The 25,107-nt window shown below is 30.4% G+C and overlaps 1 protein-coding gene across 1 annotated transcript in view; it reads right to left on the bottom strand.

Moving 5' to 3' along the window:
* The window catches only part of LOC149780127 (tudor domain-containing protein 5-like), a 222,523-nt gene that overhangs the window by 110,244 nt on the left and 87,172 nt on the right, over positions 1–25,107 (bottom strand). The window contains exons 12-13 of the mRNA XM_089936896.1: positions 12,236–12,322; positions 7,375–7,515 (exon numbers count right to left, since the gene is read on the bottom strand). Coding sequence (XP_089793022.1) covers positions 7,375–7,515; positions 12,236–12,322 — 228 coding nt within the window. The remainder of the gene's footprint in view (positions 1–7,374; positions 7,516–12,235; positions 12,323–25,107) is intronic.

Genomic DNA, 25,107 nt, shown 5'->3' with positions numbered 1-25,107 from the left:
ATGAAAGGGTAAAATTCAGTCTTCACACATGCAAGGGTAGAATTCAGTCTTCACACATACATGGGTAGAATTCAGTCTTCACACATACATGGGTAGAATTCACAGTCTTCACACATACATGGGTAGAATTCAGTCTTCACACATACATTGGGTAGAATTCACAGTTTTCACACATAACGGTACATGGGTAGAATTCACAGTTTTCACACATACATGGGTAGAATTCACAATCTTCACACATACATGGGAAGAATTCACAGTTTTCACACATACATGGGTAGAATTCACAGTCTTCACACGTACATGGGTAGAATTCAGTCTTTACACACACATGGGTAGAATTCACAGTCCATGTACATGTGAAGCAGTATCATTAGATTACATTGATGATCCAAGTAATGACAAGAATAAGAAACCCAACATTTGCAGTAAAACACATACTGTATTGTCTCTGAATAATTCTTGTGATTATGTGATACTATTAATTTTTTTCTCTCTCTGAGGTTCCTCAAGCTTCTGATATGTCAATGTTTTTTTCTTGTGCACACGTAATTCAGTCTCATTAAATATTCTGATATGTCAATGTATTATTGTGCACACGTAATTCAGTCTCATTAAATATTCTGATATGTCAGTGTATTATTGTGCACACGTAATTCAGTCTCTCACATTAAATATTCTGAAAAGTCAATGTTTTCTTGTGCACACGTAATTCAGTCTCATTAAATATTCTGATATGTCAATGTATTATTGTGCACACGTAATTCAGTCTCTCATATTAAATATTCTGAAAAGTCAATGTTTTCTCGTGCACACGTAATTCAGTCTCATTAATTATTCTGATATCTCAATTTATTATTGTGCACACATAATTCAGTGTCATTCTGAATATTCTCATATATCCAACTCTATTACAAGTGGTCAAGGTACAACAGGTGGGTCCTGTATATTATGAAGCTACCAGTATAGACGGGGGAAATGACACAAATGGCTGAAGTATGACCCAGGAGTTGCAACCAGTATAGATGGGGTAAATTACACAAATGGCTGAAGTATGACCCAGAAGTTGCTACCAGTATAGATGGGGGAAATGACACATATGGCTGAAGTATGACCCGGGGGTTGCTGTAATGTGCATTTTCTGTTCTGCATATTTGGAGAAATACAAAAGTGCATGGGGTATTTAATTTGTCAGTCTTCTTTGTTAAATACAGGTTTTTTATGTTTTGAGTTAATGTCAATAAACAGAAATGATGAACTAGAAACTGAACTGGATTCTGTTTGATTTAAGCAGGATCAGTGAAATTTGGGTAGGATGAGTAAAAAATTTATTTTGTTGAACCAGTGGTTAGTGTAAAACAATCCTAATTACAGTCAGTAAGGGATACATACCATAAGAAAAAAGAAATAAAAAAGTATAGAAAATGGAGGCAAAAAGCTATGTGCCTGAAGGATGATAAAAGTAACAAGACATTGTGGCAGCATCTCAAGGAGCCAAACACATCAAAGAATGTGTTCCTCCCAATACTTAAGACCCATCTAAGAGCATGTTCCTCCCAAGACTTAAAGCCCATCCAAGAACAGGTTCCCCCAAGACTTAAGACCCATCCAAGAATACATTTGCCCCCTAGACTTAAGCAAAATGATGACATTGCAACATCTCTACAAGATATAACTGACAAGTTCAATAATTTCTTCACCACCATCTTCATTATGCATATTCAGAACAAAACCAACACCCTAATGGAGCCTGATCACCTTTCATCATTTATAAGAGCTAAAATTTCTGATGAAAAATATTTTCAGTAGCTAATATTTGTGAAGCTGAGGTTTTTGAAATGTTCAACAAGTTGGGTAATAATAAATCAACTGGACAAGATGAAACTGGTCTGTGAATTCTTAAAACTACAGCACCAGTCATTACCACATGTTATTTGCTAAGTATACTGAGTGGTAACTTTCCAGATACCTTGAATGTGCAAATGTTAACATATTTTTAAAAATGGAGAAAAGGAGGATCCAGGGAACTCCAGATCAATATCTAGTCTACTTATATATCAAAACTTTATCAAAAATGAGTGTCTACAAAGAATGGATAATCATGGCTCTTTGTCTGACATTGTTTTCCTTTTCTTCAAGAAAACTTTTGACCAAGTCAATCATGAAATTCTGCTGCAAGTTGAACCATTACAGATTTGATAATAATTCCATAAACTGGTTTATGCCATACCTAAACTAAGGTCTAAACAAGTAACTATTAACAATATTAGCTGACAAACTCGCACTATTCATTTAGGGGTCCCTCAAGGCTCTGTTTTATGCCCTTTCTTCTTTCTGGTATGTGTAAATGATCTTCCATTAAACAATGACTACATGTGATTCAACCTGGTATACATCTAGTTATCCAAATAAAAGTAGACTCAGACCTTATTAGAATTCAAACTTGGGCACAACAAAATAAGAACATAATTAATAAAAAATAAAACAAAACGTATGATTCTAAGGAGATCACAAAAGCTGCGTAATTCAGGTAACCTAAAATTATCTCTTATAAATAATAGTTTTAAACATGAAAAGCTTGTAGGTGTGTTTCTAGGTAATAGTTTTAAAATATCAAACATTAAAAGCTTGTAGGTGTGTTTCTAAGTAATAGTTTTAAAATATCAAACATGAAAAGCTTGTAGGTGTGTCTCTACGTAATAGTTTACAATGGAATGACCATAGTGATATGTTATGCAATGTGCCATCATCTGAAACTGCCTTACTCCACAGAATCAAGAAAAAATATTTACCAATACTTACTCTCATTCTATACTGCAATAAATGCATTCTTCCAAAAATTGATTATTGTTTAAGTGTGTGGGAAAACTTTGCCAAATCTCAGCTCTGCTGGAATTAAAAATGACAGAAAGGGGCAGCATACATTGTGTTAGATGAATCTGTTGATTATTCATCAAAAGCATTGATTACAGAACTAAGATAGTTTACGATATATAAAAGAATTGATTTTCACAAGGCAGTATTTAGGAAGATGTATCACGAGTAAGGAAGACAAATAACATTCTTCACTGCTTGGCATATCTCTGGTAGAAAAAAAAGATATCAGAAAAAAATGATTAATGATTTTCTAATTTGACTACAATTGGATGCAAGGTGATTAGCTAGATTAGTGTAGTGATACCTACAGTGACTCAATTAGTGTAGTGATACCTATTGTGACTCAATTAGTGTAGTGATACCTATGGTGACTCAATTAGTGTACTGATACCTATTGTGACTCAATTAGTGTAATGATACCTATTATGACTCAATTAGAGTAGTGATACCTATGGTGACTCATTTAGTGTAGTGATACCTATTGTGACTCAATTAGTGTAGTGATACCTATTATGACTCAATTAGTGTAGTGATACCTATAGTGACTCAATTAGTGTAGTGATGATACCTATAGTGACTCAACAGTGCCTGCCTTTGCTGATGCCTGCCATCTGACCTGTCTCCACATCATGGGATAGAGTCATGGAAAGCATGCCATGGCTTCCCATGGGTCCATGGTTCTTACTTATGTTGTCCAGGTTCTTCCTCCATCAGTTATTTTGGTTGCCATTTACAGTGTTAAGCCCACAACAACAAGTTTCTAAAACTTCACCACAAACTGATAAAGTCTACAAACTTTGCATTCAGTTTTGAATTGTCACTGTAAACATGTAAGATGTAAAGTTGATGTGATGTGACTTGAATTTTTAACATAGCTTTAACACTCTTTCAGTCATATCGCTATAGTTTACGATATATAAAAGAATTGATTTTCACAAGGCAGTATTTAGGAAGATGTATCACGAGTAAGGAAGACAAATAACATTCTTCACTGCTTAGCATATCTCTATGTCTGCAATGTGGCAGTTTATAGTGATGTCTAGCACTGGGGCATCATGCCGCAGATATGTAGCATGATGTCCCACCCAGACATATTATCCTGACACAAGGCCGACCAGTCCTAACACTAACCTCTTAATGCTGAGCGCCAAGCAAGGCAGCTGTTGGTACTAGTTTTGTAAGTCTTTGGTATGACTTGGCTGGGGTCAAACGCACGACCTCCCACATCTGAGGCGGATGCTCTAACCACTAGGCCACCAGAGCAGTGTTGTAAAGTTGACAAAACTCTCCTGTAACATTAGTGACCGGTATGGTTTGAATAGATGACCACTGGTGTGAAGAAATCTTTGCTCTTGTGTCCATTTATATGTGTTATTTAAATATATCTTTATAATGTTTTGTACTTAGTCATATTTTTAAGTCGTGTTTTAGAAAATAAATAAAAATGAAATGCTTGTTCTAGTGGCAGTTGAATAATTATTTGTACCTTTTCATAATTGCAATTATGTAATTGTACCTTTCATAATTACAATTATGTAATCTAATTATTCCAGTGGATTTAGTTACTTACAATGATTGCGTAATAATTAAATACACAGCAAAACGAACAAAAGAGACACATCAACTATAAAAACCTATCTGAATTCGCTCTGTGGTTGTCCATGCGGTGTGTAACTGATTTTCACCATAAAATTGAGAGAAAAAAATAGGTATATTAAGGCACTTTTTGGTTAAAAGCAGGGAAAAATATGAATCTGATATAAAAAAAAGCAAGAAAAATAAGAAAATTTTGTAAAAACCAAAAACTACTGAAAAGGCTAATGTTGTAAACAAAAGAGGAAAAGATGCATGGAGCCAATGAATCAGAACTGTGTCCACTTAAGACTTCCTGTTATCAAAACTTTATCATAACCGTGTAACAAAATTCCATCTTACCAGTCAGAAACAGGTTGTATGGAATAATCTTCCTGCATGATGCATAAAACAAATTTGAAGAATTTTCTATAAATGGGGACAATTACCTTTTTCTGGTAACAGAAACTGCTACAATAAAATTATGATCATACCAGATCTATAACTGAAACTGCAAGAACAACATTATCATACCAGATCTATAATTAAAACCACTACAACAAAATTACGATACCAGATCTATAGCTGAAACCATTACAACAACAAAAACGATACCAGATCTAAAATTGAAACTGCTACAACAAAATTATTTTACCAGATCTATAAATGAAACCACTACAACAAAATTATGATACCAGATCTATAGATGAAACCATTACAACAAAATTATGATACCAGATCTAAAATGAAACCACAACAACAAAATTACGATACCAGATCTATAACTGAAACCTTTACAACAACAAAAATGATACCAGATCTAAAATTGAAACTGCTACAACAAATTTATTATACCAGATCTAAAACTGAAACTGCTACAACACAATTATTATGCCAGATCTATAACTGAAACTGCTAAAACAAAATTATGACACCAGATCTATAAATGAAACCGCTACAATAAAATTATCATACCAGATCTACAATTGACACTGCTACAACAAAATTATTATCATACCAGATCTATAACTGACACCACTACAACAGAATTATTATACCTGATCTAAAATGAACCCAATACAACAAAAATGATACCAGATCTAAAATTGAAACTGCTACAACAAATTTATTATACCAGATCTAAAACTGAAACCGCTAAAACAAAATTATGATACCAGATCTATAAATGAAACCGCTAAAACAAAATTATCATACCAGATCTATAACTGAAACCGCTATAACAAAATTATCATACCAGAATTATAATTGAAACCACTACAAAACAATTAAGGTACCAGATATATTTGCAAGGAGAGAAGCATTTCAGGAGTGTGCCAAAGTTTTCCCAGAAATTTTACCCTGTCACATTTTCTTTTCATCATTAAAATATACATACTTTGAAAATGACTTATGTGGCAAGTGCTGTACATCCTGTCAGATGCATGCCCCACTCCCATGTTTGTAGGCTCTGTCGGATACATGCCCCACTCTCATGTTTCGGGTCCGTCAAATATACGCACCACTTCCATGTTTCTAGCCCCTGTCAGACAGATGTCCAACTCCCATGTTTCTAAACCCTGTCAGATACATGCCCCACTGCCATGTTTCTAACCCCTGTCAGATACATGCCCCACTCCCATGTTTCTAACCCCCATTAGATAATGTCCCCTCCCATGTTTATAGCCCCTGTCAGATACATGCCCCAATCCCATGTTTCAAGCCTCTGTTTATTTGTGATATGGAGAACTTATATTACATTCTCCACTGCCACAAAATCATACCATTTTTAAAATCAGAGCCCTGGAGTCTAAATGCTTTATTTTCCTTTCTTACATAATATCAAAAATACAATTTAGTGAGCTTCATCTCTCATATTCATTAATGGATAAAATTAACACTGCAATCTATGTATTTGTTTAAGAACAGATAAATTAAACACAGCAGTCTATATTTTGAGAAGCAGCATTTTGAATAAACCTAACAAATCAGTGTAGATTTTGGTGTCAGAACAGATAAACCTAACAAATCAGTGTAGATTTTGGTGTCAGAACAGATAAACCTAACAAATCAGTGTAGATTTTGGTGTCAGAACAGATAAACCTAACAAATCAGTGTAGATTTTGGTGTCTGAACAGATTAATTAAAACTAACAACACACACGTGTAACACATAGTAGTAATTACTTACACATTATTAGAAAGTTTCCATGCTATGATTAGAGTTATAGTATATACATGTTGCATAAGAGAGCGGGCCCTGAGTGGCTGAAAGTGCTCTTCGTCAAGGATCACTGCCATCTCACCTCTGTCCGTCTGCGTGGGTTTGAGTCGTGGGCTCGGCCAATGTGGATATGTGAGAAAGCTTGCTGGCAGCTTCTCGGGGGTTGGTGGTTCTTTCCGGGGTTATCCCGGGTTCTTCCTCCACCAATAATACTGGCTGCCATGTATGCCTATCTTGTGCTGAAAAATGGTGTTAAACCCTACAACAACAACAACATAAGAAAGAGTTATGGGTTATATGTATATGTTATATAACATCAAGCTATGTGTAATATGCATGTTATATAACATAGTTGTGTGTTATATACATGTTAGATAACAAAGTTGTGTTATAACCATTTCATAGGTAAACAGAGCTATCTGGTAATAAGGATCAAATGTCTCCAAAAATATTTTTCTATTAAAATGGATATTTTAGACAGATGATGACATCCTAGGGCGACATATCAGGTGCAGAGTAGGATCACTTATACATGTGGACCCCTCACCCTCCCCAAACCCCACATTTGTGTAACAGAAAGACGTGATAAACAAGCAAAAGGAAAAAAATCCCATAAGATTGGTCTAAAGACAGAAGTACTTGGTGACTACAAAATATAAAGTGTAGCAATTGGTAACCACAAAATATATAGATAAAGTGTTGTACCTGGTCATGGACGATGGGGCCTGCCATATCACTGCTTGTATCTTGACTAAACACTGCATAACCGTCATGTACCATGAGATCGTTAATGTGAATGTCAACACTAGAATTGGTGTCTGTCAACAATACTGAGAAAACACCATCCTGCAAAAAGAAAATCATTTCAAGTTGATTAGGGCTCCACATAAACATTACATCTGACTTACAGACAACAAGTGTTTGTGTGTGTGTGTGTGTTATAACACTTTCAAAAAAATTCAACTAAAAAATTTAACATTTGCTGATGCTATTAAAAAAGTGATAACACACCAACTTGATATGAATGCTAACACCTGAGTTAATGTTGTTGATATGAATGCTAATACCTGAGTTAATGTCCTTGATATGAATGCTAACACCTGAGTTAATGTCCTTGATATGAATGCTAACACCTGAGTTAATGTCCTTGATATGAATGCTAACACCTGAGCTAATGTCCTTGATATGAATGCTAACACCTAAGTTAATGTCCTTGATATGAATGTAATACCTGAGTTAATGTCCTTGATATCAATGCTAACACCTGAGTTAATGTCCTTGATATGAATGCTAACAACTGAGTTAATGTCCTTGATATGAATGCTTACACCTGAGTTAATGTCCTTGATATGAATGCTAACACCTGAGTTAATGTCATTGATATGAATGCTAACTCCTGAGTTAATGTCATTGATATGAATGCTAATACCTGAGTTAATGTCCTTTATATGAATGCTAATACCCGAGTTAATGTCACTGACATGAATGCTAACACCTGAGTTAATGCCCTTGATATGAATGTAATACCTGAGTTAATGTCCTTGATATGAATGCTAACACCCGAGTTAATATCCTTGATATGAATGCTAACAACTGAGTTAATGTCCTTGATATGAATGCTAACACCTGAGTTAATGTCATTGATATGAATGCTAACTCCTGAGTTAATGTCCTTGATATGAATGCTAATGCCTGAGTTAATGTCCTTGATATGAATGTTAACACACGAGTTAATGCCCTTGATATCAATGCTAACAACTTAGTGTCCTTAATACAAATGCTAACACATGAGTTAATGTCCTTGATATGAATGCGTACACCTGAGTTAATGTCCTTGATATGACTGCTAATATCTGAGCCAATGTCCTTGATATGAATGCTAATACCCAAGTTAATGTCATTGATATGAATGCTAACACATGAGTTAATGCCCTTGATATGAATGCTAACAACTTAGTGTCCTTAATATGAATGCTAACACCTGAGTTAATGTCCTTGATATGAATCCTAACACCTGAGTTAATGTCCTTGATATGACTGCTAATACCCGAGTCAATGTCCTTGATATCAATGCTAACATTTGAGTTAATGCCCTTGATATGAATGCTAACACCCGAGTTAATGTCATTGATATGAATGCTAACACGTGAGTTAATGTCACTGATATGAATGCTAACAACTTAGTAACTGTCACTGATATGAATGCTAACACCAGAATCTATTTCATTTATATGAATGCTAATGCTTGAATTTAAGTCCTTGATATGAATGTTGATGCCAAAGCTAAAACTAGTATCAATGGGCACATTGCAAATGGCAGCTCTCACTGTGATTGATAACCAGGGCTTCACAAAGATGAGGTTCAGAAGGAAAACAAAAGTTTGGTGAAGATGAGCACTCAGGGGCTGTAACTCTTTCAAATTAAAATGCTGAATGCTGAAAATCAAACTCTTCAAGGTCATATCATAGTAAAAGTGCATGAAAACTTTGTATGAAATACCATATTCTTTATTATAGTTATGCTATGGATAGCAGTATGGAAAAAGTGCAATCAGGGACTATAACACTTTTAAAAAACTCATATTAAACTCATATGGCAAATATAAAGTCAAGGACATAGCTCTATATAAAATGGTTGGTAGGTTTCAACTGTTAAGGAACAGAGTCTTTACAAAATGGCTGGCACATTATAACTGTCAAGTAACATAGCAAATACAAAAATGGTTGGCACATCATAATTGTCAAGGCTGACATCTCTATACAAAATTAGAAGTTATAACTGTCAAAGACCACAGCTCTATACAAAATGGTTGGCAAGTTTAAATGCCATTTGCAGCCAATTATTTTGCTACTTCATGACAAGGAAACAAGAGTCAAGTGTCTGTCTACACTGAGGCAGCTGACCCAGGATGGCCTGGGCAAGAATTGAACCTGCAACTCATAGAGTATGAGCCTAACACTGGACCCAAGGAACTACTGCAGCCCCACACACAGAGGTAACACCAAAAATCTCCAAAAGACAGTTATAGGTCTTAAGACATGGAAAACACCGAACTGATATCAGAATATGTTGAATTGTCCCTGAGCTATTGTTTCTGAGCTATGGGCAATAACTCAATCAAAATAAATAACCATTTACATCAACATGTAAAAAGCAATTCACCTATCAAATGGTATCCATGTTTATGGGTTGCACATCTTTGCTGGTTACAAGCAAACTTCTTTGAGAAGATATTAAATTAATATCAAGGAATATAATTTATATAAAAAACTGGAGCTGACAAGACAAAACCAATAAAAGGTAGATCAAAAGCAATGAGACAAAGTTTAAATTAAACTTTATCAGAATGTGTTGATGGATTCCTGAGCTACTGTAGGAGAATTTAATCCAGAAAAAGCATTAAGTCCATAAGAATTGAATCCAAGAAGATGAAAGCTTTACATGACACATCTACATGGAATGAACAATTCACTTACCAAATTGCATCCAATTATTTGCAAGCATTTTCAGAGCTTTCATGGTTACAATATCACATGTGATAGGCACTGTCAAGGGATATAACTCTATCCTAAACAAAAGTGTCGAGACCAAACCCACAAAAGATAAATCTATGTCCACGCAGAACTATATGAGAAAAAGATTAACAGTTCCTGGTCTATAATACTGGTTACAAGAATCTGCTTGAACAGTAGGGATTTCTATATAGTGATGGAGAAAGGGCAATAACTCCAACAAAACTGGGTTGCAAAAGAGAAATCTTCAACAGGTACATCTACTTGTAATGGGCATGTTATCACATCCCAATATGTACAAGTGTTACAATGATAAGATGGTTACAAAAAGTGTGAATGGATGGACACAGGCAGACACATGGATGGGCACACAGGCAGCCAAATGGATGGACAGATAGGCAGACAGATGGACACAAGCAGATAGATTGATGGACACACTAGCAAACAGATGGATGGACACAGACAGGCAGACAGATGGGGAGACAAATACAAAAGGTGGATACTGTAGGTCAAAGTATCTTGATTTGGCATATTAATAATAAACTTCTCATGGTCTATCATAGAACTGAAAATTTGAGAGGAAAAACTACCCCTCCATTTTGAAAGAATGGAGTAAGTTTTCTGAACTTTGGTGGCATTTCACATATAGGCAATGCCTAAAATACATTATTTTTGTACAGTTCATCAGTTTTGTACATGATTTTGCATAATTCATGAGGTTTGTACATTTCATGATGTTTTGTACATTCCATGACAAACATACAGAATAATTTGAGATATTAATGTGAACCACACAATCACACGTTCTAGATTTGACCATAACAACCACACAAAAGCAAAAATTAAGAATTTTGGAGTACTACCCTAAAATTAAAGAAATCCAAACTGATCAATAATTACTTTTATAAAATCATCTTTGCTACTATGTGCAGCATTTATCATCATGCAAGCTGACAGTTCTACACAGTAAATGTCTGAGAAAGAACAACATCAAAATAGGTCAAGATTTTTCAGTTTATAAAAATGATTATAGGAATTAACAGCCACTTTTTACACTAAAAAATGTGATTACTGCAAATTTAATACATGCTTATTACAAGTTCATGAAGCATTAATTATGCAATAGCTGTCAACTTGATTGTGAAGTTGCTCACAGTGCAAGCATTAGTTATGCAATTACCTCAACTTGTTTGTGAAGTTGCTCACAATGCAAGCATTAGTTACGCAATTACCCTCAACTTGAGTGTGAAGTTGCTCACAATGCAAGCATTAGTTATGCAATTACACTCAACTTGGTTGTGAAGTTGCTCACAATGCAAGCATTAGTTATGCAATTACCCTCAACCTGGTTGTGAAGTTGCTCACAATGCAAGCATTAGTTATGCAATTACACTCAACTTGGTTGTGAAGTTTCTCACAATGCAAACATTAGTTATGCAATTACACTCAACTTGTTTGTGAAGTTGCTCACAATGCAAGCAATAGTTATGCAATTACCCTCAACTTGGTTGTGAAGTTGCTCACAATGCAAGCATTAATTATGTCATAATAAAAACAAATATTTCACAGACTTTGACACCTTAACCTCGTTGATGAGTTGAACTATTACCCCCCTCCCCCATCTGACTTGACAAACTTCACCACAAAGGTTTAACAGTGCTGGAAAAGTGACACCTATCTCTCACCCTCATATCAAATAAAGCAACACAGCCATAAAGGGCAAATTAGAAATGTGCTCATGAAACATGAATGCCCCACCAATGCCAAAGAAACTTATCAAAATGTAAAATTTAACAATAGTATAGCACACTGATTGAAGGATGAATAAGAAAGGATAAAACAATAATCCCACTACTGTCTTAGAAGGTTTTAAAAAAAAAAACATCAGTTGTACCAGTAGGGAAGTTATACTTCTTTACTGAGGAACAATAAGAAATATCATGATAATTCCTGTTATCTGCCTCTCCAGTAGCAAAATTTGATCTATCTCACAATTTGCCATTTAAGAGAGATATCATATTATTTTAATTAAGGAAGAGAACTTTCAAATTACCTTCTCACTTGTAGCATAAGCAATAAGTGGTTTGTTAACAACAAAGTTTAGCAGTCTATCTCGTGCACTTTGACACCAACTCCGTCGCTGAAAGTAAACAAAAGGTGATTCCATTAATTTGGGATGAAAGGAATTAACCATTAGCATGTTCTAAGATGTCAAAGCCTCCCAATAACAGTGACATTATTTGATGGAAGATGTCAAAGTAAGCATCCCAATAACAGTGACATTATTTGATTGAAGATCAACATTTGTAAAGAAAACAAAAGCTCCTTTCTTCCCTTGGTTATTTTTATCAAATTTGGTCACTTTCTGAGAGAAGATTTTGACATGAAGTCGATTAAATACTTTTATATTTCTAGTAATAGTGTCTATAATTAAATTCTGAGAGAAGATTTTGGCATGAAGTTGATTAAACACTTTTATATTTTTACTAATAGTGTCTATAATGTAATTCTGAGAGAAGATTTTGACATGAAGTCAATTAAATACTTTTATACTTTTACTAATAGTGTCTATAATTCAATTCTGAGAGAAGATTTTGACATGAAGTTGATTAAACACTTTTATATTTTTACTAATAGTGTCTATAATTAAATTCTGAGAAAAGATTTTGACATGAAGTCAATTAAATACTTTTATATTTCTAGTAATAGTGTCTATAATTAAATTCTGAGAAAAGATTTTGACATGAAGTCAATTAAATACTTTTAAATTTTTACTAATAGTGTCTATAATTCAATTCTGAGAGAAGATTTAAACATGAAGTCAATTAAATACTTTTATATTTTTACTAATAGTGTCTATAATTCAATTCTGAGAGAAGATTTTGACATGAAGTCAATTAAACATTTTTATATTTTTACGAATAGTGTCTATAATTAAATTCTGAGAGAAGATTTTGACATGAAGTCAATTAAATACTTTTATATTTCTAGTAACAGTGTCTATAATTAAATTCTGAGAGAAGATTTTGACATGAAGTTGATTAAACACTTTTATATTTTTACTAATACTGTCTATAATGTAATTCTGAGAGAAGATTTTGACATGAAGTCAATTAAATACTTTTATATTTCTAGTAATAGTGTCTATAATTAAATTCTGAGAGAAGAGTCTGACAGGAAGTTGATTAAACACTTTTATATTTTTACTAATAGTGTCTATAATGTAATTATGAGAGAAGATTTTGACATGAAGTCAATTAAATACTTTTATATTTTATTAATAATGTCTATAATTAAATTCCGAGAGAAGATTTTGACATGAAGTCGATTAAACACTTTTATATTTTTACTAAAAGTGTCTTTAATTCAATTCTGAGAGAAGATTTTGACATGAAGTCGATTAAATACTTTTATATTTTTACTAATAGTGTCTATAATTAAATTCTGAGAAAAGATTTTGACATGAAGTCAATTAAATGCTTTTATATTTTTACTAATAGTGTCTATAATTAAATTCTGAGAGAAGATTTTGACATGAAGTCAATTAAATGCTTTTATATTTTTACTAATAGTGTCTATAATTAAATTCTGAGAGATGATTTTGACATGAAGTCGATTAAATGCTTTTATATTTTTACTAATAGTGTCTATAATTCAATTCTGAGAGAAGATTTTGACATGAAGTCGATTAAATCCTTTTATATTTTTACTAATAGTGTCTATAATTAAATTCTGAGAGAAGATTTTGACATGAAGTCAATTAAACACTTTTATATTTTTACTAATAGTGTCTATAATTAAATTCTGAGAGAAGATTTTAACATGAAGTTGATTAAATACTTTTATATTTTTACTAATAGTGTCTATAATTAAATTCTGAGAGAAGATTTTGACATGAATTCATTTAAATACTTTTATATTTCTAGTAATAATGTCTATAATGTAATTCTGAAAGAAAATCTTGACATGAAGTCAATTAAATACTTTTATATTTTTATTAATAGCGTCTATAATTCAATTCTGAGAGAAGATTTTGACATGAAGTTGATTAAATACTTTTATATTTTTACTAATAGTGTCTATAATTAAATTCAGAGAGAAGATTTTGACATGAAGTCAATTAAATACTTTTATATTTCTAGTAATAGTGTCTATAATTAAATTCTGAGAGAAGATTTTGACATGAAGTCAATTAAACACTTTTATATTTTTACTAATAGTGTCTATAATTAAATTCTGAGAGAAGATTTTGACATGAAGTCAATTAAACACTTTTATATTTTTACTAATAGTGTCTATAATTAAATTCTGAGAGAAGATTTTGACATGAAGTCAATTAAACACTTTTATATTTTTACTAATAGTGTCTATAATTAAATTCTGAGAGAAGATTTTGACATGAAGTCAATTAAACACTTTTATATTTTTACTAATAGTGTCTATAATTAAATTCTGAGAGAAGATTTTGACATGAATTCATTTAAATACTTTTATATTTCTAGTAATAATGTCTATAATGTAATTCTGAAAGAAAATCTTGACATGAAGTCAATTAAATACTTTTATATTTTTACTAATAGTGTCTATAATTAAATTCTGAGAGAAGATTTTGACATGAAGTCGATTAAATACTTTTATATTTCTAGTAATAGTGTCTATAATTAAATTCTGAGAGAAGATTTTGGCATGAAGTTGATTAAACACTTTTATATTTTTACTAATAGTGTCTATAATGTAATTCTGAGAGAAGATTTTGACACGAAGTCAATTAAATACTTTTATATTTTTACTAATAATGTCTATAATTAAATTCTGAGAGAAGATTTTGACATGAAGTCAATTAAATACTTTTATATTTTTACTAATAGTGTCTATAATTCAATTCTGAGAGAAGATTTTGACATGAAGTTGATTAAACACTTTTATATTTTTACTAATAGTGTCTATAATTAAATTCTGAGAGAAGATTTTGACATGAAGTCAATTAAATACTTTTATATTTCTAGTAATAATGTCTATAATTAAATTCTGAGAAAAGATTTTGACATGAAGTCAATTAAATACTTTTAAATTTTTACTAATAGTGTCTATAATTCAATTCTGAGAGAAGATTTTGACATGAAGTCAATTAAATACTTTTATATTTTATTAATAATGTCTATAATTAAATTCCGAGAGAAGATTTTGACATGAAGTCGATTAAACACTTTTATATTTTTACTAAAAGTGTCTTTAATTCAATTCTGAGAGAAGATTTTGACATGAAGTCGATTAAATACTTTTATATTTTTACTAATAGTGTCTATAATTAAATTCTGAGAGAAGATTTTGACATGAAGTCAATTAAATGCTTTTATATTTTTACTAATAGTGTCTATAATTAAATTCTGAGAGATGATTTTGACATGAAGTCGATTAAATGCTTTTATATTTTTACTAATAGTGTCTATAATTCAATTCTGAGAGAAGATTTTGACATGAAGTCGATTAAATCCTTTTATATTTTTACTAATAGTGTCTATAATTAAATTCTGAGAGAAGATTTTGACATGAAGTCAATTAAACACTTTTATATTTTTACTAATAGTGTCTATAATTAAATTCTGAGAGAAGATTTTAACATGAAGTTGATTAAATACTTTTATATTTTTACTAATAGTGTCTATAATTAAATTCTGAGAGAAGATTTTGACATGAATTCATTTAAATACTTTTATATTTCTAGTAATAATGTCTATAATGTAATTCTGAAAGAAAATCTTGACATGAAGTCAATTAAATACTTTTATATTTTTATTAATAGCGTCTATAATTCAATTCTGAGAGAAGATTTTGACATGAAGTTGATTAAATACTTTTATATTTTTACTAATAGTGTCTATAATTAAATTCAGAGAGAAGATTTTGACATGAAGTCAATTAAATACTTTTATATTTCTAGTAATAGTGTCTATAATTAAATTCTGAGAGAAGATTTTGACATGAAGTCAATTAAACACTTTTATATTTTTACTAATAGTGTCTATAATTAAATTCTGAGAGAAGATTTTGACATGAAGTCAATTAAACACTTTTATATTTTTACTAATAGTGTCTATAATTAAATTCTGAGAGAAGATTTTGACATGAAGTCAATTAAACACTTTTATATTTTTACTAATAGTGTCTATAATTAAATTCTGAGAGAAGATTTTGACATGAAGTCAATTAAACACTTTTATATTTTTACTAATAGTGTCTATAATTAAATTCTGAGAGAAGATTTTGACATGAATTCATTTAAATACTTTTATATTTCTAGTAATAATGTCTATAATGTAATTCTGAAAGAAAATCTTGACATGAAGTCAATTAAATACTTTTATATTTTTACTAATAGTGTCTATAATTAAATTCTGAGAGAAGATTTTGACATGAAGTCGATTAAATACTTTTATATTTCTAGCAATAGTGTCTATAATTAAATTCTGAGAGAAGATTTTGACATGAAGTTGATTAAACACTTTTATATTTTTACTAATAGTGTCTATAATGTAATTCTGAGAGAAGATTTTGACACGAAGTCAATTAAATACTTTTATATTTTTACTAATAATGTCTATAATTAAATTCTGAGAGAAGATTTTGACATGAAGTCAATTAAATACTTTTATATTTTTACTAATAGTGTCTATAATTCAATTCTGAGAGAAGATTTTGACATGAAGTCAATTAAATACTTTTATATTTTTACTAATAGTGTCTATAATTAAATTCTGAGAGAAGATTTTGACATGAAGTCAATTAAATACTTTTATATTTTTACTAATAGTGTCTATAATTCAATTCTGAGAGAAGATTTTGACATGAAGTTGATTAAACACTTTTATATTTTTACTAATAGTGTCTATAATTAAATTCTGAGAGAAGATTTTGACATGAAGTCAATTAAATACTTTTATATTTCTAGTAATAATGTCTATAATTAAATTCTGAGAAAAGATTTTGACATGAAGTCAATTAAATACTTTTAAATTTTTACTAATAGTGTCTATAATTCAATTCTGAGAGAAGATTTAAACATGAAGTCAATTAAATACTTTTATATTTTTACTAATAGTGTCTATAATTCAATTCTGAGAGAAGATTTTGACATGAAGTCAATTAAACATTTTTATATTTTTACGAATAGTGTCTATAATTAAATTCTGAGAGAAGATTTTGACATGAAGTCAATTAAATACTTTTATATTTCTAGTAATAGTGTCTATAATTAAATTCTGAGAGAAGATTTTGACATCAAGTTGATTAAACACTTTTATATTTTTACTAATACTGTCTATAATGTAATTCTGAGAGAAGATTTTGACATGAAGTCAATTAAATACTTTTATATTTCTAGTAATAGTGTCTATAATTAAATTCTGAGAGAAGAGTCTGACATGAAGTTGATTAAACACTTTTATATTTTTACTAATAGTGTCTATAATGTAATTCTGAGAGAAGATTTTGACATGAAGTCAATTAAATACTTTTATATTTTATTAATAATGTCTATAATTAAATTCCGAGAGAAGATTTTGACATGAAGTTGATTAAACACTTTTATATTTTTACTAAAAGTGTCTTTAATTCAATTCTGAGAGAAGATTTTGACATGAAGTCGATTAAATACTTTTATATTTTTACTAATAGTGTCTATAATTAAATTCTGAGAAAAGATTTTGACATGAAGTCAATTAAATACTTTTATATTTTTACTAATAGTGTCTATAATTAAATTCTGAGAGAAGATTTTGACATGAAGTCAATTAAATGCTTTTATATTTTTACTAATAGTGTCTATAATTAAATTCTGAGAGATGATTTTGACATGAAGTCGATTAAATGCTTTTATATTTTTACTAATAGTGTCTATAATTAAATTCTGAGAGAAGATTTTGACATGAATTCATTTAAATACTTTTATATTTCTAGTAATAATGTCTATAATGTAATTCTGAAAGAAAATCTTGACATGAAGTCAATTAAATACTTTTATATTTTTATTAATAGCGTCTATAATTCAATTCTGAGAGAAGATTTTGACATGAAGTTGATTAAATACTTTTATATCTTTACTAATAGTGTCTATAATTAAATTCAGAGAGAAGATTTTGACATGAAGTCAATTAAATACTTTTATATTTCTAGTAATAGTGTCTATAATTAAATTCTGACAGAAGATTTTGACACGAAGTCAATTAAACACTTCTATATTTTTACTAATAGTGTCTATAATTAAATTCTGAGAGAAGATTTTGACATGAAGTCGAGTAAACACTTTTATATTTTTACTAATAGTGTCTATAATTAAATTCTGAGAGAAGATTTTGACATGAATTCATTTAAATACTTTTATATTTTTACTAATAGTGTCTATAATTCAATTCTGAGAGAAGATTTTGACATGAAGTCAATTAAACATTTTTATATTTTTACGAATAGTGTCTATAATTAAATTCTGAGAGAAGATTTTGACATGAAGTCAATTAAATACTTTTATATTTCTAGTAATAGTGTCTATAATTAAATTCTGAGAGAAGATTTTGACATGAAGTTGATTAAACACTTTTATATTTTTACTAATAGCGTCTATAATGTAATTCTGAGAGAAGATTTTGACATGAAGTCAATTAAATACTTTTATATTTTATTAATAATGTCTATAATTAAATTCCGAGAGAAGATTTTGACATGAAGTCGATTAAACACTTTTATATTTTTACTAAAAGTGTCTTTAATTCAATTCTGAGAGAAGATTTTGACATGAAGTCGATTAAATACTTTTATATTTTTACTAATAGTGTCTATAATTCAATTCTGAGAAAAGATTTTGACATGAAGTCGATTAAATGCTTTTATATTTTTACTAATAGTGTCTATAATTAAATTCTGAGAGAAGATTTTGACATGAAGTCAATTAAATGCTTTTATATTTTTACTAATAGTGTCTATAATTAAATTCTGAGAGATGATTTTGACATGAAGTCGATTAAATGCTTTTATATTTTTACTAATAGTGTCTATAATTCAATTCTGAGAGAAGATTTTGACATGAAGTCGATTAAATCCTTTTATATTTTTACTAATAGTGTCTATAATTAAATTCTGAGAGAAGATTTTGACATGAAGTCAATTAAACACTTTTATATTTTTACTAATAGTGTCTATAATTAAATTCTGAGAGAAGATTTTAACATGAAGTTGATTAAATACTTTTATATTTTTACTAATAGTGTCTATAATTAAATTCTGAGAGAAGATTTTGACATGAATTCATTTAAATACTTTTATATTTCTAGTAATAATGTCTATAATGTAATTCTGAAAGAAAATCTTGACATGAAGTCAATTAAATACTTTTATATTTTTATTAATAGCGTCTATAATTCAATTCTGAGAGAAGATTTTGACATGAAGTTGATTAAATACTTTTATATCTTTACTAATAGTGTCTATAATTAAATTCAGAGAGAAGATTTTGACATGAAGTCAATTAAATACTTTTATATTTCTAGTAATAGTGTCTATAATTAAATTCTGAGAGAAGATTTTGACATGAAGTCAATTAAACACTTTTATATTTTTACTAATAGTGTCTATAATTAAATTCTGAGAGAAGATTTTGACATGAAGTCAATTAAACACTTTTATATTTTTACTAATAGTGTCTATAATTAAATTCTGAGAGAAGATTTTGACATGAAGTCAATTAAACACTTTTATATTTTTACTAATAGTGTCTATAATTAAATTCTGAAAGAAGATTTTGACATGAATTCATTTAAATACTTTTATATTTCTAGTAATAATGTCTATAATGTAATTCTGAAAGAAAATCTTGACATGAAGTCAATTAAATACTTTTATATTTTTACTATTAGTGTCTATAATTAAATTCTGAAAGAAAATCTTGACATGAAGTCAATTAAATACTTTTATATTTTTACTAACAGTGTCTATAATTCAATTCTGAGAGAAGATTTTAACATGAAGTTGATTAAATACTTTTATATTTTTACTAATAGCGTCTATAATTCAATTCTGAGAGAAGATTTTGACATGAAGTTGATTAAATACTTTTATATCTTTACTAATAGTGTCTATAATTAAATTCAGAGAGAAGATTTTGACATGAAGTCAATTAAATACTTTTATATTTCTAGTAATAGTGTCTATAATTAAATTCTGAGAGAAGATTTTGACATGAAGTCAATTAAACACTTTTATATTTTTACTAATAGTGTCTATAATTAAATTCTGAGAGAAGATTTTGACATGAAGTCAATTAAACACTTTTATATTTTTACTAATAGTGTCTATAATTAAATTCTGAGAGAAGATTTTGACATGAAGTCAATTAAACACTTTTATATTTTTACTAATAGTGTCTATAATTAAATTCTGAAAGAAGATTTTGACATGAATTCATTTAAATACTTTTATATTTCTAGTAATAATGTCTATAATGTAATTCTGAAAGAAAATCTTGACATGAAGTCAATTAAATACTTTTATATTTTTACTAACAGTGTCTATAATTCAATTCTGAGAGAAGATTTTAACATGAAGTTGATTAAATACTTTTATATTTTTACTAACAGTGTCTATAATTCAATTCTGAGAGAAGATTTTGACATGAAGTCAATTAAACACTTTTATATTTTTACTAATAGTGTCTATAATTAAATTCTGAAAGAAAATCTTGACATGAAGTCAATTAAATACTTTTATATTTTTACTAACAGTGTCTATAATTCAATTCTGAGAGAAGATTTTAACATGAAGTTGATTAAATACTTTTATATTTTTACTAATAGTGTCTATAATTAAATTCAGAGAGAAGATTTTGACATGAATTCATTTAAATACTTTTATATTTCTAGTAATAATGTCTATAATGTAATTCTGAACGAAAATCTTGACATGAAGTCAATTAAATACTTTTATATTTTTACTAATAGCGTCTATAATTCAATTCTGAGAGAAGATTTTGACATGAAGTTGATTAAATACTTTTATATCTTTACTAATAGTGTCTATAATTAAATTCAGAGAGAAGATTTTGACATGAAGTCAATTAAATACTTTTATATTTCTAGTAATAGTGTCTATAATTCAATTCTGAGAGAAGATTTTGACATGAAGTCAATTAAACACTTTTATATTTTTACTAATAGTGTCTATGATTAAATTCTGAGAGAAGATTTTGACATGAAGTCGATTAAATACTTTTATATTTCTAGTAATAGTGTCTATAATTAAATTCTGAGGGAAGATTTTGACATGAAGTCAATTAAATACTTTTATATTTTTACTAATAGTGTCTATAATTAAATTCTGAGAGAAGATTTTGACATGAAGTCAATTAAATATTTTATATTTTTACTAATAGTGTCTATAATTAAATTCTGAGAGAAGATTTTGACATGAAGTCGAATAAATACTTTTATATTTTTACTAATAGTGTCTATAATTAATTGCGGATCTCATGCAAAAGACACCAAAGGAGGATAGAAAATCAGGGGACATAACTCCTCTAAATGCTAATGCTGAAAATGACACTCATTTAAGGTCTCAGCAATATCAAGCTGAAGGTGGAAATTCAAAAATCCCTGGTTATGTAATGCTGCTGAAACCAGTCAGATGCATATGCAATCAGGGGGAACAAATCCTGTCAATAATACTGTGAAATGATGGAAACATAAATCATCCAAGATTTCATCAACAGAAAGCTGCATACTAAATTTGTTTGAAATCAAAGAATCCTTGGTAAAGTTTGGGACTGGAAACCAAAGTCAGAAGGAAGAACAACCAAGGGGAATAACTTGTATAAATTAAATCATGGAATATTGGAAATCGAGTTCATTCAGACTCTCATCAATACTGATCAGCATTCAAAAAGGAAATCTAAAAGGATTGACAGTCAGGGGTCATAACTCCCATAAATGATCATACAGATGGCTGGATTTCACAATTTTCAGTCTAGTCAATATACAAAGCATACCAAGTTGGTTAAAATCCAATGACTGCAAGTAAGTTAGCTTTCAGTTGTTGTTAGAAATAAGAACAGTAGTAATCTGTCAACTTCATCCAGTGGGCATCAAAACCTAAATCATATAACATTTCAAATATAAACATAATTAGGTGAGAGTTTATTAAAATATTAGAAGAAAAGAAATCAATCAGCTGGTGTCCTATTTCTCAACCCCATGGAACATAATTATGGTAAAAACATCAATATAGTAAGAAAATAAAGTTAGGGTCATACACTATTCCAAATCTGAAGTGAGTTGGATAAAAGTTCATTAACAAAGGAGAAAATTGGACTATGTGTCCTATACAATATTGTTTTAAAAGCACCCAAATGATAATGAATGCAAATACCATTATTGTTTTAAAAGCACCTGAACAATAGTGAATACAAATGGCATTATTGTGACCAATGTGACAGTTCAGAATTATGACATTTGGATTACCTTTAGAATCAAAGCTTGAATTTCAAGCTATTTAACAGATAAGGAGTTGTTCAATTGTAAATTAATTTAATGTTGTATAGATAACATTTTGTCTTGATTTTTTTTTCCTTTTACAAATGCTGTCAAACAGAGCTATAGTCTGTTTGTACACATGGCTCTTGTTACGTAAACAAAGAAATATTCCAATGCCAGTATTCTATCCAACATTTCTTAAGAGTTATTCTCAGCTTTACCTATTACACCAACACAATTATTAACATTTACACAAAGTTCCTTTTAATTACTGCAGTAAATTGATACAAGAAGGTCTCTTTGATACTAAATTATTGTTTAATTTTTATCACATGTACAAGAATTTTTACAGTACAGATACATTAGAAACAAAATAACCAGTGCCTGCAAATACAATACAGATACATTAAAAACAAAATAACCAGTGCTAACAAATACAGTACAGACATATTAAAAACAAAATAACCAGTGCCAAGAAATACAGTATTTATAGGATTTAAAGCACATCAGCAAATTTTAATAAACTCTCACGTCAACAAATCCATGGCTACATAGTGCAAAGTAAATTTAGGCATCCTCCAAAAACATACAACACAACAATAAAGGCAAGAAAACGTAAAACTCGTAAAATACGTCAAATCCTTTACTTAACAGACTCTATTAAAAAGCAAACTTTTTTATACTATGTTTCTCCAGTAATACTTACCATATCACATTACATTAGGACAGCATTCTCTCTCTGAATCCAGCCCTCCCAAAGAGAAAAAGGGTCTTTCTGTCTATATATTCTTGTATTATATATTATATTACATTACACAGACAATGGAAAGCAACTCATACATGTAACTCCCCTTTCTACCCACAAGATGGCTACAATAATACGCAATTAAGAACAGTTTTGACATGGGGGAAATCATAAAGGATGATTGCATAGAGGTGAATGGTGGAAGGAATTATTGACAGAAGATAAAAAAAATGCTTATTAGCATCCTACCTCAAACTGTACCACCCAGTAGGAGCATGACTGCTCTACTAAAAGATGAATGAGAGACATGAGAAGATCACCATGGAATTATGGATTTAGCTATGTCTCACTATCAAGAGATTCCCAGGAAAATCCAGTGAAAGTGCCTAATTCATGTCTGCGTCCAAGGTAGTGCTTCCAAGAATGGGTAGTGGTCACTCTCTGTGCAGCTACCACTAACCCAACAATATTTAGTTCTCTCCATAGTGTGGTCATGTCATGCAAATGGAAGCCAGAGAAAGTAGGCTGGGCATGCCAGTCAGCTGACTGCAGTATCAAACTACATTCAAGGCCTTTCTTTCATGAGCTTAACTCTTCATTATTGTACCTGATCCTACAAGAGTCCAGAGTACACTGGTTTAATGATCCTACGAGAGTCCAGAGTACACTGGTTTAATGATCCTACATTAGTCCAGAGTACACTGGTTTAATGATCCTACAAGAGTCCAGAGTACACTGGTTTAATGATCCTACATTAGCCCAGAGTACACTGGTTTAATGATCCTACAAGAGTCCAGAGTACACTGGTTTAATGATCCTACAAGAGTCCAGAATACACTGGTTTAATGATCCTACAAGAGTCCAGAGTACACTGGTTTAATGATGCTACAGAGTCCAGAATACACTGGTTTAATGATCCTACAAGAGTCCAGAGTACACTGGTTTAATGACTCCCTTTAGCCAAGCACTTGTGAGATTATGTCTTGCATTCCGGTTTTCAGCCATAGGAATAGTCCTTCATTGTTGATGTGGATACTATGTGTGATGTGTTTCATTTAACACCTGACAGTAAATACTGGGCTCTACAACTTTGCTTCTCTTGACAGACCAGTCAAGGAAACATACTGTTATTGTTGGCTGACAAGTGATGATGAAGGAACCAGATTGTGCTGTAAAAATGACAGAACTGTCTGAACTGAATTGCATGTAGTTCAGATCAGTGAATACTGTATGTGGCTGTCTAACTCGGCATATTTAAGTTGGTGTTATCATAAACTGAAAGTCATGTATGATAGCAACTACTGCGTGTGAGTGTGTGTGTGGATGATACCACAAACTTAGAAAATGTTTAGCCATGTCAAAACCCAGGAAAGATTCCATTTGGGAATAACATAAGTCGGTGTACTCCGGATATGTCAGAAGTGGACTGCAATTCGAAGATTACTTTCTTGCAGCTAAAATGATCTCTCCATGAAGTGTGAGATCATGAAATTGGAATCCCATGATGAAAATATGATAACTTGTTTTCTTCAAAGAAGTTTGCTGCTGGGGAATGGGTACTGAGACTGGTTTGACTTTACTGATAAAACACCAGTCAATGAAAACATACAATGGGTACACAAACTGGTTTGACTTTACTGATAAAACACCAGTCAATGAAAACATACA

Source organism: Sinohyriopsis cumingii, chromosome 16, assembly GCF_028554795.1.
Source record: "Sinohyriopsis cumingii isolate HCF-2022 chromosome 16, ASM2855479v2, whole genome shotgun sequence".
NCBI lineage: Eukaryota > Metazoa > Mollusca > Bivalvia > Unionida > Unionidae > Sinohyriopsis > Sinohyriopsis cumingii.
This window is presented reverse-complemented; position numbering and strand designations above follow the sequence as displayed.